This window comes from Aotus nancymaae, unplaced genomic scaffold (genome assembly GCF_030222135.1).
Source record: "Aotus nancymaae isolate 86718 unplaced genomic scaffold, 86718_ANA_hifiasm-v0.15.2.pri h1tg000046l, whole genome shotgun sequence".
Lineage (NCBI taxonomy): Eukaryota > Metazoa > Chordata > Mammalia > Primates > Aotidae > Aotus > Aotus nancymaae.
The window spans coordinates 25,769,836-25,787,844 of record NW_026988460.1 but is presented as its reverse complement, the minus strand read 5'-3'; the positions used below and the strand labels follow the sequence as shown (position 1 = coordinate 25,787,844).

The window sequence follows — 18,009 nt, the reverse complement described above, 5'->3', positions numbered from 1 at the left end:
AAGTCTATAACTAAGTCTATGAATGTTGTAACTAAAGTTTTTCTGATAATCAACTATTCTCTTAAAAAACATTCTTTAGACTTAAATAATAAGAAATTTTAATAGGTATGGCGAAACCATCATTTCCTACAGCCTTCTAAAGCCTCAGCATCCTGGCTTGGCTCTGCTCCAGGAGATGGTATCACTTACTTAGGTCCTTCACCCCAGGTCATAAGAGGCTGCAGGGATCAAAAGACTGAGCTGAGTACAGATTCTGAAGGGCAGAAACATACCCTGCAAACCTTGTAGGGCAGGAGGCAGGCTCTGTGCTGGAGCTGAGACTGAAGCAGGGAGAATGGGGGTCCAGTTAAGCCACTTCCAGCCCTGCCCTGGCTAAATTCTACTCAGGTTAGTCAGCAAGGTTGGCATATCATAAAACACTACATCCTTATTCTCAGAAACCCCCAAATGGCATTCCCTCACCTGTCTCAAGATTTCAGGAGGTCAGAGAAACTGGGCTGTCTTGACAAGGCTGTTTTCTCCAGTTGCCTGAAGGGTGGCCCAGCCACAGGAGGGCAGTGAGAACCAGGGCTACTGCACTGTGCCACTCCCAAATGCCCCAGATGTACGTCTAGCATTTTACTATGATCAATGCCCTGGACACTAACTTATGAAAAACAGTACATGAAATGTAACTAAAACCACTTTAAATGTGGTAGCACATTTTATCTAGCCCAGACTGAGAAACTTGGAGGAAGTTCCAAATTACCCAGCTAGAAAAAGTATACTCAGGGCAGTGGGTGGACCACATTTTAACTCCAGTTAAAAAATCTCAGGTACCTACCAGTACTAATAACTGTAGACTGTGGTGTTATAAAAAAACAACTGCCTGAAGTTACACCACCTACCACATGGTAGCAAGGGGTACGCTATTCTCCAAAGAGCTAACAATGAAACTCCTAATACTTGTTTAGCAGTCATTACCTGTCTAGTTCTCCCTGGAGAATGAGATAATTCTGTCTGCCTTTTCTTTAATAATGGAAGGAGGTGACCATTCTGACAAATACTTAGGACGTGTCCCATACCACCTGACCACAGAACCACACTGCCTTCTGCTGAGTCCCTTGCGTGCCAGGCACTGGGTTAAGAGCTTTATAGATCTTAAACCCATGCAGGATTCTACAATGAGAAACGAGGCTCAGAGAGGTACAGTGACTTGCACAAGGCCACATAGCTGACAAGGGCTATTCTTATGGCCCGATAACCAGGTCTGTTTGCCCCAAACCCAATAGTGTAAACTATTAGACAACCCTGCCCTCCATTCTAGTGTTTCCACATGTTACCTAAGGATGGTTACTCTGCAGTATGCATTAACTCTCACAGTATTTCCATTTTTATATGGTTACTTATCTTTCATCCAGACTGCCAGCCACCTGATGGCATGGTGGCAGTTACACCAGCTACACAGCACTTGGCACATTGGCAGAGCCAATGTTGGGATTTAGAGGAGAAATAAACACAAGTAGTACTCAAGAAAGCAAGAAAAGGGGGGCTTCCTGCAGAGATGACACCAGGGTCTGTACTACTCAATGTGCCGGTTGGCACTGTGGCTTGTGTGAGAATGTAAATCAGTGTTTGAGGAAACAGCTGATTCACATTCATTTTATGAAAGCTAGGCACAGTTCCTGACCTGGCTTCAGTTTGAGAGTCACACTGTGCATAGCACAGTGCGAGGGACTACACTTGCCTTCTACATTCTTCTCTATCCCCAGCTCCCAGCACCAAATCCTTGGTGTACACGTAGGAGACTCCATAAAGGTTTAAGGAACATTGCAGAACTGGCAACTGCTAACCCTGTTACCAGTCCACTAACTATACTTAGTAAGAAACTCAGGGTCCTTTGAATGAGATTATAGGAACAGTCAAACTAGAAGAAGGGCCCTCAGAGTTCTTCCAGGTCATTCCTAGGGAGAGGAAGGCCCTCGCCCAAGGATACATGCAGAGAAAAGTGGCCACTTACCCAAGTGCCTGAAAGGCTGGGATTGACCGAGCCCAGTGCATTGAAAGGAAAAGCAGACGGGACGCAGACTCACAGATGTAGTGCACATTGAGGTACTCTGGCATTGGGCTGGGCATTGTAAGCTGGAAAAGAGAAGGCACATGGCACAGGAGGTGAAGGAAGGACAGGTGATGCCTTTGTCTGTCAACATGTATCCCTGTCATGCTTCAATAACAGTGGCATCTAGAGTCACTCTATGTAAAGTCCCCTGCAGTAGGGGCTTGCATGGACTCCCCATGTCTTCTTGCTCAGTGAACTAAGGGTCTAATGGGCCTTGGAATGTGGTCCATAAGCCTAAGGTGATCTTCCCAGCCAACTCACACAAAAACATACTCCTCAAGTCTTACCTCAGCTAAACTCTTATTTGTTCTATGGCAACTCCATTTTGAGCCATAGATTAAGGTCTAAATTAAATCTGGAGAATAGGGGCCAGGTGCAGTGGTTCATGCCTATAATCCCAGTATTTTGGGAGGCTGAGGCAGGCAGATCACTTGAGGTCAGGAGTTTGAGACCAGCCTGGCCAACATAGTGAAACCCCATCTCTACTAAAAATATAAAAATTAGCCAAGTGTGGTGGTGTGCGCCTATAATCCCAGCTACTTGGGAGGCTGAGGCAGGAGAATCGCTTGAACCTGGGAGGCAGAGGTTGTGGTGAACCAAGATCGTACCACTGCACTCCAACATGGGTGACAGAGTGAGACTCAGTCTCAAAAAAATAAAAATAAAATAAAAAATAAATCTGGGTAATGGGCCAACTTCATGGGCTAGCAGGCATTTTGGTAGATGGTCTTAAGATAGCAGTGAGCAAGAGCTAAGCAGCTCTTGTGGTAGGAGAATGATATCCCATGATTAGAATGTTGGGCTAGGCTCCAGGAATTCCATTGTCTAGAAGGGGCTCCAATGCCTTTGAAGCTGGAATTGTACTGGTGACCTGTTTCTTAGGTACCTTTGGTAAACTGGGAGCAGGGACATAACTTCCTAAGTTACTCTAGTAAAAAATACTGGGTCAGGCGCAGTGGCTCTTGCCTGTAATCCCAGCACTTTTGGAGGCCAAAGCGGGAGGATTGCTTGAGGCCAAGTGTTTGAGACCAGCTTGGGCAACATATTGAGAACCCTGTCTCTAAAAAAAATATAAATAAAAATTAGCTGGGCATGGTGGTGCATGCCTGTAGTCCTAGCTACTTGGGAGACTGAGGCAGGAGGGTCACTTGAGCCCAGGAGTTCAAGCCCAGGAGTTTGAGGTTATAGCGAGCCATGACTACATCACTACACTTCAGACTAAATGAGTATTTGTTAAAAAAAAAAATATTGGGGAATTAGGAAGACTCAGCAGTCTGGAGACCTAGAGACTGAGGGCTTCAGGTGCCCTCTGAATGTCCTGTAGAAAAAGCAAGACCAGTGAAAGAGAGCACGAGGAAGACCCGCGAGGCTTTAACAGCACTCTTCAAGGGATCTGCTTTCTGTGGCTCTAGAGGGCATAGTAGTCAGGATCAATGGCTGGCTGCCTGCTTGTTGTAGATTTTATATGAGCGTTTCTATGACACAGAGAAGAGACAAAAGTGCCTGTCTGAGCCCATGGGGCAGCCAGACTGTCACAGAAAGGCAGTGACAGAGCAGTCAGAGTAGCAGTTACCCTCAGTAGTTACCACTATGTCAGCCTGTCTTAGCAATGATGGGCCACGCCTCTTCAGAGTTACCTTCAGAAACAAATGGCACTGTGAGCAAAAGACAAGTGAAAATGCTTCATAATGGGACTATTCATTCTGGAACACAAGATCCAGCTTGAAGTCATAATGTCAAATGCCACAGTTCGCAGGTGAGCTCACTCCAAGGTTTAATTTTTATTTATTTTTTGATACAGAGTTTCACTCTTGTCACCCAGGCTGGAGTGCAGTGGCACAATCTTGGCTCACTGCAACCTCTGCCTCCTGGGTTCAAGCAATTCTCATGCCTCAGCCTCCCGAGTAGGTGGGACTGCAGGCGTGTGCCTCCATGACCGGCTAATTTTTGTAGTTTTAGTAGAGATGTGATTTCACCATGTTGGGCAGGCTGGTCTTGAACTCCTGACCTTAAGTGATTAAGTGATCTCTGTGCCTTGGCCTCCCAAAGTGTTGGGATTATAGGTGTGAGTCACTGCGCCTGGCCCCAAGGTTTGAATTTTTTTTTTTTTTTTTTTTGAGATGAAGTCTTGCTCTGTTGCCCAGGCTGGGATGGTAAAGTGGTGTGATCTTGGCTCACTGAAACCTCCGCCTCCTGGGTTCAAGCGATTCTCCTGCTTCAGCCTCCCGAGTAGCTGGGACTACAGGCACGCACCACCATGCCCAGGTAATTTTTATATTTTTAGTAGAGACAGGGTTTCACCATGTTGGCCAGGATGGTCTTGATCTCTTGACCTTGTGATCTACCCACCTCCACCTCCCAAAGTCCTGGGATTACACGTGTGAGCCAGCATGCCCGGCGTCCAAGGTTTGATTTTTAAAACTGCAGACCAGCTTTGGTACAGAACCTTTCCCCCAGCAGGTTGGGGGCACATGGTTAGGCTGAATCCACTCACCTTAAATGTGACGTGTGTGTCTGAAAGGAGAGGGCCTTCAACCTCAATGATGGGTGTCGACTGGTCTCTGCTGATGACATGAATGCTCCCTCCTCCACTGGTGTCTATCCCATCTGCCAGGCTTGGAGAAGAGGAGCTGTCTGTAGTATTAAGTGCTTTAGCTAAGGTATCAAATGCCCTGTGAGCAAAAATGAAGCATTGGAAGTGTTGTGAATCTACAGCTTTTAGGGGGAACATATCTTTTAGCTAAGATATGATTTAGAAAAACTACAATGGGAAAAGATAATTAAATTCTACCTGGTGAGGGAAACACTAACAATGAAAGCTTCCTATTTATTTGTTTAGAGATAGCAGAGAGGCTGGAGTGCAGTAGCAGGATCTCAGCTTACTGCAGGCTCCACCTCCTGGCTTCAAGCAATTCTCATGCCTCAGCCTCCTGAGTAGCTGGGACTACAGGCACAGGCAACCACACCCAGCTAATTTTTTTTCATTTTTTAGAGACTGAGTCTTGTTCTGTCACCCAGGCTGAAGTGCAGTGATGGGATCTTGTCTCACTGCAACTTCCACATTCCGGGTTTAAGCGATTCTCCTGCCTTAGCCTCTCAAGTAGCTGGGACTATAGGCGCATGCCACCACGCCTGACTAATTTTTTTTTGTATTTTTTGTAGAGACGGGGTGTCACTATATTGGCCAGGCTGGTCTCAAACTCTTGACCGCAGGTGATCCACCTGCCTTAGCCTCCCAAAGGGCTGGATTACAGACGTAAGCCCTGGCATTTGGCCAATTTTTTTGTATTTTTAGTAGAGATAGGGTTTCACTATGTTGGCCAGGCTGGTCTAGAACTTCTGACCTCAAGTGATCCACCCCCTTGCCTCCCAAAGTGCTGGGATTACCCAAGTGAGCCACTGTGCCCGGCAAACAATGAAAGCTCAATATATTATCTACACATTACCTTAGGTACTGAGCTATATATTATCTAACTTCATGGGCAATTTATATTTATTTATTTATTTACTTACTTCTTCAAAGATGGGGTCTCACTACATTGACCCAGGCTAGTCTCAAACTCCTGGGATCAAGCAATCCTCTTGTCTCAGCTTCTATAAGTGCTGGGATTGTGGCCATAAGCCACTGCACCCAGGCCCAATTTCTATTTTTCACAAGTACCCTCCAAAAGTAAAAATTCTCTTCCATTTTACAGATGTTAATGTTGACCTTAAGTTGTCAAACACCTTTTCCAAGACCATCCATATAGTAAGTGGCAGAACCAGAATTCTACCTAATTCAAATCCCACCCTCTTTCCACTGGACCTAGATCTTATTTGTTATCAGACCACAGTGAACAAAGGACTGGAACACTTGTTAGTCTCCACCTCTGTATGTGGCGGGTCTGGCATGTTAGGAGCAGAGCACAAGAGCCAAACTGCAGAGAAGAAACATCCTTAGCAGCAGTTATTGATATCTGGCACTGGCTCATGCTATTTATCAGCCACTATCAATGTAGTTACCTTGGTAGAATTAAGCTCTGAATTCACTACTCAGAAACAAATATATATGAGGGCTGGGCGTGGTGGCACACGCCTGTAATCCCAGCACTTTGGGAGGCTAAGGTGGGAAGATCACTTGAGCCCAGGAGTTCTAGACCAGCCCGGGCAACATGGCAAGATCCCATCTCTATTTAAAATACATACACACACATATATATATATATATATATATATATATATATAATCCCAGTATACATACATATATATATATATATATAATGTGTATGTTAAAAGTAGGAAAGGGAATGAACTCTTAATATGCAGATGCATTATTAAACAGTAATTAAGACAAATAACTGCTGTCCACTGAAACAGTTATCAACATACTTCTACTGATTTACTCAATTTCCTTTTCCATGGTTTGGACTGTTTTATACTGTATAACATTAAGTGGGTCTATGTTCCCATAGTTAAAATCTGAAAGAAGACAGATGTGCAGGGTCACTGTAATGATTTTTTCATCCTTGGTTAAATATAGCATAGGTAGCAAAATGCTGTTTTCCACCCTCATAATATAGGGAGGGTGTGCAGGCCAGGAGCGGGGCCTCCACTCTCATAGGCTCATACCGAGTAATCTCACTTGCAGACTGGTCCTCTGGTTGGATTTCTGAAGTGTCACCGTTGTTCAAGGATTCACTTAGGTTGGCAAGGGAGGTCACTACATTTGCCAGTGTGCCCAGAGCTCCCTGGCTTGTTTCAGCCTATTAAACAAAAAATAAAATACTAACATTAAAATGAACACACATATGCAAATTACTCTCAGGCCAATGAAGTTATAATGTTTGTTGACAAACAGCTTCGAGGGGAGTGTGACTACAAAGGGGCAACATGAGGAAGATCTTTTTGGTGATGTAACATTTCTGTATCTTGGTGTGGTAGTATTTACACAAATCTATATATGTGACAAAAATGACAGAAGAAAAACAAACTAAACTTCACTAAAATTAAAGCTGTTGTGCTTCAAAAGAAATTGTCAAGAAAGTCAAAGACAACCCACAAAACAAAACAAAAGGACAACTCACAGAATGAGAGAAAACATTTGTTGACAAATGTTTAATGGTCATTAGACATACTAAACCATATGTCTAATGGTTTAGTAACCAGAACTTCTAAGGAACTCTAACAATAATAAAAAGACAAATAACCCAATTTAAAAATGGAAAACGAAACTGGGCACAGTGGCTCATACCTGTAATCCCAGCACTCTGGGAGGCTGAGGCAGGTTGATCACCTGAGGTCAAGAGTTTAAGACCAGCCTGGTGAACACAGTGAAACCCTGTCTCTACTAAAAATGCAAATATTAGCACAGCATGGTGGTGGGTGCCTGTAACCCCAGGTACTTGGGAGGCTGAGACAGGAGAATCACTTGAATCCAGGAGGCGGAGGTTGTCGCCTGGGCGACAGAGATTCCATCTCTAATTTAAAAAAATTGAAAAAAAAAAAAAAAGGGGAGGGGAGAGGGGGAAGAGCACTTTAGGAGGCTGAAGCAGAAGATCACTTGAGCGCAAGAGTTCGAGACCAGCCTGAGCAACATGGCAAGGCCCTGTCTCTACAAAAAGTAAAAAAAAATTAGCCAGGCATGGTCGTGTGTGCCTGTGGTCCCAGCTACTCAGGAAGCTGAAATGGAAGGGTCACTTGAACTCAGAAAGTCAAGGCTGCACTGAGCCATGACTGTGCCGCTGCACTCCAGCCTAGCAGGCAGACAGAGACCCTGTCTCAAAAACAAAACAAAACAAAGCAACAACAAAAAACCCAAAGATAACAGACATCTCTCCAAAGAAGATATATAAACAGGCCATAAGCATATGAAAAGATGCTCAACATCGTGAGAAATGCAAATAAAAATCACAATGACATACCACTTCACATCCACTGGGATGGCTACAATCAAAAAGATGGACAATAACAAGTGTTGGCAAGGATGTGGAGAAATCAGAACCTTCATACACAGTTGGTGAGAATGTAAAGTTGTACAACACAAATGTCCATCAGTTGACTAATGGATAAATACAATGTGGTATAGTCATACAAAGGTATATTATTAGGCTGGGCCCAGTGGCTCACACCTGTAATCCCAGCACTTTGGGAGGCCAGGTGGGCAGGATCACCTGAGGTCAGGAGTTTGAGCCCAGCCTGACAAACATGGTGAAACCTTGTCTCTACTAAAAACACAAAATTGGCTGGCTGTGGTGGGTCATGCCTGTAATCCTAGTACTTTGGGAGGCCGAGGCGGGTGGATCATGAGGTCTGGAGTTTGAGACCAGGCTGATCAACATGGTGAAACCCTGTCTCTACTAAAAATACAAAAATTAGTCAGGGGTGGTGGCACATGCCTGTAATCTCAGCTACTCAGAAGGCTGAGGCAGAAGACTCGCTTGAACCTGGGAGGCTGAGGTTGCAGTGAGCTGAGATTGTGCTATTACATTCCAGCCTGGGCGACAGAGCAAGACTCTGTCACAAAACAATACACACAAAATTAGCTGGGCGTGGTGGCACATGCCTGTAATCCCAGCTACTCTAAAGGCTGAGGCAGGAGAATCATTTGAACCTGGGAGGTGGAGGCTGCAATGAGCTGAAGTCGTACCACTGCACTCCAGCCAGGGAAACGAGCAAAACTCCGCCTTAAAAAAAGATATATTATTTGGCAATAAAAAGGAATTAAGTACTGATACATGCTACACCATGATGACCCTTAAAAACATTAAGCTGAGTGAAAAGCCAGTCACAAAAGACCATATATTGTATGACTTCTTTTATACAAAATGTACAGAGTTGACAAAACCATCAAGTCAGAAAGCAGATTAGCGGTTGGCAGGTTTGAGAAGAGTGGGGGAGGAGGGGTGACTACATAGTAGGGTTCACGGTTTCTTCTGAGGTGATGAAAATATTCTAAAATTATGTAGTGGGGATGGTTGTACAACCTTGTAAGTATACTAAAAACCACTACATTATACATTAAAAGGGTGAGTATTATGGTATGTGAGTTATATTTCAATTAAAAAAGAAAGCCAGGGGCAATGGCTTATGCCTGTAATCCCAGCACTTTGGGAGGCTGAGATGGGTGAATTGCTTGAGTCCAGGAGTTCAAGACCAGACTGGGCAACATGGTGAAACCCCGTCTCTACAAAGAAATACAAAAAATTAGCCAGGCGTGGTGGTGTGCACCTATGGTCCCAGCTACTTAGGAGGCTGAGGTGAGAGGATCACTTGACCCTGGGAGGTAGAGGTTGCAATGAGCCAAAATCATACCATTGTACTCCAGCTTGGGCAACAGAGCAAGACACTGTCTTAGAAAAGAAAGCCCGAGATACACTCAAACCAAGATAATGTATACACAAGGTTGTGTCTTGATTATAAAAGTGAAAACCTAGGATCAGTAGAAAAGGTCATAAACAGAAATGATTAATAAATCACAACAGAGACATAGAATATTATGCAACTGCTGTAAGATCCTCATAATAGAAAGGTATGTTGAAGGAAATAAAGTTGAACAAGAATGAAATATAAAAAAGACATAAAACAATACATATAGTTTGTACCAAAGACAATGTCCTAGTTGTGATACTGTATCCTAGGTATGTATGTATGACATAACCACTGGGAGGACCTGGGTGAAGGCTAAGTGGGAGCTCTGTAATAGCACTGTACTTCCTTCATTGTAAATTATTTTAAATGTATAAATATTTCAAAGAAAAATTGGAAAACAATTTCTGAAAGTAGCTTCCTTTAGGTGCTTTGCATATGTTTTATTAGTCATATCAAACTTCTGTGGGGGTTACTGTTGTTTCCACTGTACGCAGGAAGGAATGGGGTAGGACACAATTCTGCCTCTGAAACTCTCTCTTGATTCCTGAAATACCATACAAGTTTGCGTTCACTCTCCTCCAAAGCGACAATAACTAATTCCAAACCGTTAACATTTATCGAATGCTCACTGTGTACCGAGAAATTTGTAAGTACAGGAAAGAAGCACCTGGGTACCAAGAACAGTGCCAGACTGAGACTCCAGGTCTAGCCAGCTCTGGAGTCTTGGTTCTCATTCCCAGTCTCTGTGTGGATGGCCCAACAGAATGGCTGCTGTGAATCTCTTGGTAATCTGTTTTTAAGGTTATCTGGGCCTTATTTTCAGGCTTACGCTTTCTTTGCATTTGACGTTACAGTCAGAGCCACTGTTCCAGAATGAGTGCTGGTGATAACCTAAACCCACGTGATCCATCGGCTCCCATGATCCATGTGGCCCCTGCCCAAAACAGGAGGTGCAAAGCCCACCCTGAAGACCAAAGCATGCAGGTCAGCTCTCCATGACAGGCAAGGGCTCTAAATTTTGTCTTCTCTTTCCCAAAAGAGGATGCCCTGTAACGCCCTGAGTGCACCCATAAATGAGAATGTGAACAGATGAGAAGGAAGCCTGCAGGCTTTGCTCTGGTTCTAATGGTCGCAGCAATGCCAGTGTTCTCAATTACCAAGTCACCCTCTTTAGAGTTGAGGTTTGCTGCTACTACTTCCTTACTTGGTTTACATTGGGAGTACCACAACGAGAAAATCAATGAGTTCTGTGAAAATTGACAAACATCTCTGTCCACAAGTTAAATCCCTATGACTGACTTGAAATTGTCAGATTCTTGGCTGAACTTGGTCCTGAAGATCATCTAATAAAAAGGAACCCGGGGCTTTTGCAAAAAGGCCATCTAAGTAGCTCTTTGCTTGGTATGCCAGTAGTTTGCCAACGTGTATAAGAGAAAAAGAAAACCATAATAGAAAAGAGAACCACAGAATGTCCACTAAATTGACATCTAGACTGACATGTTACAGTCACTATGACCAGCCAGCCCTGACTGAGGTTTCTGAAAAGCCATCGGCATCTCTAAAACAAATCCCAAGATAGCTATCGCAACAAGGAGGAGACTGTGATGCAAGTCACACTTTTGATGTGGTCTCTGAAGGCCAGAAAGAAGGTGGTGCACATAGTTAGGGCAGCAGCCTATAATGTCAGCATAAAGGATGAGAGAAAGAAGCATGAGTAGAGAACGTCACCTTAGAATCCGTGGCCAGGAGAACTGTACCATCCTCACGTATCAAAGGCTGCTGGATGTTCACAAGCATCCCTGGATCAAGAAGACCTGTTTGTCTATTTAAGACATAAAGAAACCCAGAGTAGCTTCCAACATTTTATGCACAGTATGATCATGCTGCATTTACCTGTCCCTCCACATTTGTGGAGCTGTCTGAATAGTAGAAAAGCTCTAACTAGACTCAGCCGCTTAGTGACTAAACAATCCCCCCACCTGTCTCTCTGCAATGAGATGTACATAAAGTCACGTTTACAGCTTGAGACAGGATGAAATGCAGATGCATCCCCCAGGGCTTTCCAGGATGACTGCAGACTGTGGCCGTTCTGCCAAGAAAAGTTAACTTGATTTTCAGAAAATCAGCAAGGCATCCTCAACTCTCTGATACATTTTGGATTTCTTGTTTTCCCCTCTTTCTGTTCCTTTTAAAGTAAGTTCAATAGATTACATTAAAAAGAATGTACAAATTAACTGTAGCACTGAGACCTTATCTCACCTTAGGCCTTTTGTCTATACTGCAGAAAAGCCCCAATCTTGAATTATAAAATAATTGTTTTCCTGAATGAATGATGCCTAAATTACAGGACATAATCTGAATTCAAGGCTTGGCGAAGTTCTGATTCCACCGTAAATCAGACATCCTCAGGCCTGTCCAGAGGTGTGACTGGTGACTGAGCAACTCCAGAAGGGGCAAGATTAAGCAACACAAGGCTGGAGGCTGTGGCATGTGGGTGAGAAGCAACATCAGTGACTATTCTGGGGCACGTCTGTGCCTCCTCCATCAACTGCAAAGTATGACTGCAGTGAGAACAAGGGACTGACCTTGCTCCATCTTTGTCTGCCACAAACGTGGGAGTGGCTATCAGGGGACTTCTCAGGTCCTTCCGGATATAGATTTTCTCAGTTGAAGCAGCACAATTGCTTGGTTTCTCCCGTTGCACATCGAAGGGCTTCCGTTCACTCTGTACAGCTTAAATCACAACATAAATATTTGTGTTTAGAGAATAAAAACCACATCCCTCGTGGTAAAGCAAGGGGTTTTCTTTATAGCGAATCCGTTAATACAGGGAGGATAAGCTTTGGTGCTAGATTCATCTAGCTCAGCCTTCAAAGTGAACTTTTCAGACAGAGAAAAGGAATCAAGCCAAACCATGCCATGTCAAATCTAGAGGCATAAAAAAGAGCTCATGATGGGTGGTACTCCCTGCTAAGAAACTGCAGCACAGCACCTATGTGGCCTGTGGAAGCACCCATGAGCCCTCTGGGCCATTTTATTAATTTCATATTATTTATTTTGTTACTTTTTAATTTTTTTGTAGAGATGAAGCCTCATTATGTTGTTCAGTCTGGACTCAAACTCCTGGGTTCAAGCAATCCACTGGCCCCAGCCTGCCAAAGTGCTGAAATTAAGGCATGAGCCAAAGTGCCCAGCTGGTTTCTACTTCATGCTCCTAAAAAAATAGACCCTTCCAAGGATTAAGAAATGCCCATCTTTGGGCTGGGCATGGTGGCTCATGCCTGTAATCCTAGCACTTTGGGAGGCTGAGCCAGGTGGATCACTTGAGGCTAGGAGTTTGAGACCAGCCTGGCCAACATGGCAAAACTCTGTCTCTACTAAAAATAGAAAACTTAGCCAGGTGTGGTCGTGGGCACCTGTGATTCCAGCTACTCGAGAGGCCGAGGCAGGAAGAATTGCTTGAACTTGGGAGGTGTGGGCTGCAGTGAGCCAAGATTGCGGCGCCACTGCACTCCAGCCTGGGTGACAGAGCGAGACTCCATCTCAAAAAAAAAAAAAAAAATGCCCATCTTCAAGTGGGCCCTTAATGTGTGCTTTTCCTATGGCAAAATTTCTAGAGGAACCCTTCTAATTTCCAACTCAAGTCTGAATAGCTTCTGCAAACTGTTTAATGGGTGTCAATTTTATATCATACTAGCAAACTCTCCTTTTAGCAATCTAGTATAAGAGCAGATTTATGCATGTTAGAAGCAACTGAAGAAAATGAAAGCTTTTTAAAGACAGAAGCAATGAAGGCCAGGGACTAGCATTTAGATATGCTGCTAATCAAACTGCTATCCAGTTGGATCTTGTGTTTGCAGCTATAGCTGTGATTACAAAAAAACTGATTTCAGTCATTGCTCTAAGTAAAAAAGCCAATGTATTTATTCACTTTAGGGAAAGAACAGTATCACTAGATAAAGTAAAAGCATCACACCAGGCAGAAATTAGGTTGATACTTCTAATTTTTCAAAAAGTACATTTCCATTTATTCTCCAGTGAATTTTGCAGATTCCTATTCCCAGAAATGCCCACACCAATACTGAAATCTATTGGTTTTCAGTGTTCCTAGGGAACTATGCAGATGACAGAATCATGCCATATACTCAGCAGAAGCCTGTAGTCCTGAGTCCATGGCCACCAGCCTTGCCAGGCTAAGTTGCATGCCTTGCCTTTGCTAAGCTCCATTTTCCTACTGTGGTTTGAACCTAACTCCACTCTCCTTGGATTTCTCTGTGCTGTCCACCTTGGATCCTGGTCTTCACGCTTTCACCACTAGCTAGGGAAGTGAACTCCATCTGAATGGACCCTGTAGACAGGGATCTGGTTTTGAAATTCCTAACCCCCAAAATTCTGGCTACAGGAGTGGAAAGGAGGGGCCTGAGACCTTCCCTGGTTGCCCCACACATCCAGAAGCAATAGCTTTCTCTTTAGAACCCCAGCTACACAGAGACTCGGCAGAAGGCCTTGTGCTGAAAGAAAGTAGAGGGGCTAACAAGACGGTAAGCAACAGTAGGCTCATGTAATCCTCAGGAGCAATATATAAGTAAGGTGAGGGGTTCTAGATCACAGGTGAGGACCCTGTGGCTGAGAGGCTATGTGTGTCCTCAAATTCATAGCTACCTCTTATTGGCAGACCTGGTAGTATTGGTATCAGCTTTCCTCCAAAGCCTGTGTTCACCCTACTCCACTAAGCTGCCTCTTGATGCATCTGGAATAAGGCTTTCCACACACACACCAGGAGAACAGACCAACCCCCACGGCATTGGCTCTGAATCACGTAGTTGACCCACGAGGTAAACCAAAATAAAGCCTGACGGGTATTTTTTTCTTAAAGTATTTTAAGGCCAGGTATAGAAACTGTATTTAATGGACTCTAGTTTACTCTCTCCCTCCATTGTTAACTCATGTGGTTTTTAAATACTGTTACTCACATTCCATTTTCATGCCCATCTCTAAGCATTTTTTCAGCCGGCAAAACTGACAGCGGTTCCGGTGATGTTTATTGATGATGCAGTCTTGGTTGCTCCGGCAGCTGTAGGTCAGATTTTTCCTCACACTCCTTTTGAAGAAACCTTTGCAACCTTCACAACTGACAGCCCCATAGTGACGGCCTGAAACAGGAGAAATACACAAATATTTTGTGACTATATTTGTGCATTCACCAAAGGGGTGATCTGTCACAGTTGCTGAACAAGTCTTATGAAAGTGATGGGTGCGTATACTGTTAGGTGCCATGTGGCCTGAGCATTTAGCATACTGGCCACACCCTTCACATAATTTCTCTACAATCTTTCAAGTAGCCTTGTGAGTTTATGATGGAAATACTGAAGCTCAGAGAAGTTATATGGCATCTGGCAGATGGCATGACTTTAGTGCTCTTAGTATACAAATGGTCTAACATACAGTAGGAGCTCACAGGTGATGGCTGAACTCTGCTGTCCACTTGAACACACCTGAGTCCTAATCCTGGAGGTCTGGGCTTGTGAAGCGGCTCAGGTCCCCTGTCCTGCCAAGAGTGGCACATAGCAGACATGTGCATGTGTGGCTTTGGTACAGAGGGTCTCACTCCTGCATTTAACCCCTCTGATTCACGTCCTGGTCCCTAAACCTCCTGCGGGGAAGCGGGATAGTCACAAGAAGAAGCATGGAGACTGTGACTGCTGAAGCCCACAGTAAAGGAGGGTTACCATATGGCTCACCTGGGCTAGCTTACTCAGATCTTTCTAGAAATACAGTTCTAGGAATACATTTATTAAACACAGTTCATTTTTCTAATCTTGTTTACTTTGGTGTCTCTAATTTTTTATTTTTGATACACTGTAATTCTTCATATTTATGAGGTATAATTCAATGTTTTAATACATCCACATGTTGTATAATGATCAAATCAGGTAGAGTGACCATCACCTTATGCATTTATCATTTCTGTGTAGTAAGGACATTCAAAAGCCTTTCTTCTAGATATTTTATAATATATAAATACCTTATTGTTAGCCATGGCTACAGTGCAATAGAACACCAGAACTTGTTCCTACTACTTAAGTGTAAGTTTGTAGCAGCTGGTCAGTCTTTCCCAACTAACTTTCACTTTTCCCCTCCCCAGTCTTGGTAACCATTGTTCTACTCTCTGTTTCTATGGTATTAATTTTTTTTTAAGGATTCCACATATGAATGAGATCATGTAGTATCTGTCTTTGTCTGGCTTATTTCACTTAACATGATGTCCTCCTCCACGTTCATCCATGTTGTCACAAATAGCCGGATTTCATTCAATTTTATATATTCCACTGTGTATACATACCACATGTTCTTTATCCATTCATCTGCTGTTGGATACTTAGGCTGATTACACATCTCGGCTATTGTAAATAGTGATGCAATAAATGTGGGAGTGCAGGTATTTCTTCAACATAATGATTTTATTTCCTTTGGATATAGATCCAGTAGTGAATTTCTGGATCATATGGTAGTTCGATTTTTAATTTTTGAAGAACCTCCGTACAGTTTTCTATAGGGGCTGTACTAATTCACAATCCCACTGACAATGTTTAAGTGTTCCCTTTTCTCCACATCCTCCCTAGCACTTCTTTTCGTTTGTCTTTTTAATTGTAAACATTTTTTCTTTTTTTATTTTGAGACAAGAGTCTCAGTCACTCAGACTGGACTGCAGTGACATGATCTCGGCTTGCTGCAACCTCTACCTCCTGGGTTCAAGTGACAGTCATGCCTCAGCCTCCCGAGTAGCTGGGATTACAGATGTGCACCACCACACTCGGCTAATTTTTGTATTTTTATATGATTTTATCAAATAAAATCATACTTTTTTTCTTATACTGGCCACATCCTTCACATAATTTCTCTACAAGAAATTTTTATAAGATTTTATAAAATATAAAATCTGATAACATATATCTTTTTAAAAATTTATTTTATTTTTTAAGATAGAGTCTTGCTCTTCTTGCCCAGGCTGGAGTGCAGTGGTGCAATCTCAGCTTACTGCAACCTCCGCCTCCCGGGTTCAAGTGATTCTCCTGCCACTACAGGCACCTGCCACTATACTCAGCTAATTTTCGTATTTTTAGTAGAGATGTTGGCTAGGCTGGTCTCAAACTCCTGACCTCAGGTGATTGCCTGCCTCAGCCTCCCAAAGTGCTGGGATTACAGACATGAGCCACTGCACCCTGCCAAAAGAGATTATCTTATAAAAATACAAAAATTAGTAGAGATGGGGTTTTGTCACATTGTCCAGGCTGGTCTCAAACTCCTGGCCTCATGTGATCTGCCTGCCTCGGCCTGCCAAAGTTCTGGGATTATAGGCATGAGCCACCGAGCCCAGCCTCAGTATAGATATCCTAATTGGAGTGAGGTGCTACCTCACTCCAATTTGCATTTCCTTGAGGATTAGTGATGTTGAGCATTTTTTCATATAACAGTTGGCCATTTGTATGTCTTCTTTTGAGAAATGTCTATTAAGATATTTTGCCCATTTTAAATTTTTTTTTTTTTTTGCTGTTAAGTTCCTTATATATTCTGGATATTAACCCCTTGTCATGTGTACAGTCTGCATGGTATCTCCAACTTTTAACTATCAATGACATTAAAAAGTACCCCCAGCTGGGTGCAGTGGTTCATGCCTATAATCCCAGCACTCTGGGAGGCCGAGGGGGGCAGATCGCAAGGTCAGGAGTTTGAGACCAGCCTGGCCAATATATTGAAACCCTGTCTCTACTAAAACTATAAAAATTAGCCAGGCATGGTGGTGGGGCCTGTAGTCCCAGCTACTCGGGAGGCTAAGGCAGGAGAATCACTTGAACCCAGGAGGTAAAGGCTGTGGTAAGTTGAAATTGTGCCATTGCACTCCAGCCTGGGTGACAGAGTGAGACTCTGTCTCAAACAAACAACAAAAAAAGTGCCCCCTCCTTCAGTTTAGTTTTGCTATTCAGAAAGTACTTTCACATACATTATGCCTCATTTGTTTCCAGCTGAGACTGACCACGGACATGCTCTTTTGATTCTGTCTTATTTGTATAATCCAATTTCATAGCTACATTGCCAAGGAGGATATATTTCACAGCATTACCATTTATGGTGGCTACAGAGAATCCCATTGTTCTAAGCTCTAGTATGCAAAACCATTTTCCAAGTGTGCAATTGGAATAACAGTCTTATTCTTTTAAGAATAGTTGTGGTAAAGTGCCTTCTGTAATATTGTCTTTCCTTTCTTTGCAGTATATTTCCTTGAGTTCTCTATCCCTTTGAGCAACATTAGTATCAGGAGAATGGCACCAAGATCCTGTGACTAGGCCTTTCCTTTAAGCTAAGAAGAAGACTGACAAATGGGGAAGTCAAGCAGATTCTGTGGCTCTTTTGTAATGTTCATGCTTCATTTATTTGTTCAGAAGTTTGCAGAGTGCCTTTCCTTGCTGAGCAAGAAGACAAGAAAACAGAGATATATGGTAAGACATGGTTTTTGCTCAGACATTCTGATGGGGAAGACAGGCCTCTAAAGAGTGAATTATATG

The 18,009-nt window shown here is 43.3% G+C and overlaps 1 protein-coding gene across 6 annotated transcripts in view; it reads right to left on the bottom strand.

Annotated features, from left to right (window-relative positions):
• The window catches only part of NR2C2 (nuclear receptor subfamily 2 group C member 2), a 91,253-nt gene that overhangs the window by 9,589 nt on the left and 63,655 nt on the right, over positions 1 to 18,009 (bottom strand). For all 6 annotated transcript variants that reach the window (XM_021675780.2, XM_012472678.2, XM_012472697.2 and 3 more), the window contains 6 exons: positions 14,419 to 14,598; positions 12,031 to 12,178; positions 11,174 to 11,267; positions 6,707 to 6,840; positions 4,593 to 4,770; positions 2,000 to 2,121 (listed from right to left, as the gene is read on the bottom strand). In XM_021675780.2, the coding sequence (XP_021531455.1) occupies positions 2,000 to 2,121; positions 4,593 to 4,770; positions 6,707 to 6,840; positions 11,174 to 11,267; positions 12,031 to 12,178; positions 14,419 to 14,598 (856 nt within the window). The remainder of the gene's footprint in view (positions 1 to 1,999; positions 2,122 to 4,592; positions 4,771 to 6,706; positions 6,841 to 11,173; positions 11,268 to 12,030; positions 12,179 to 14,418; positions 14,599 to 18,009) is intronic.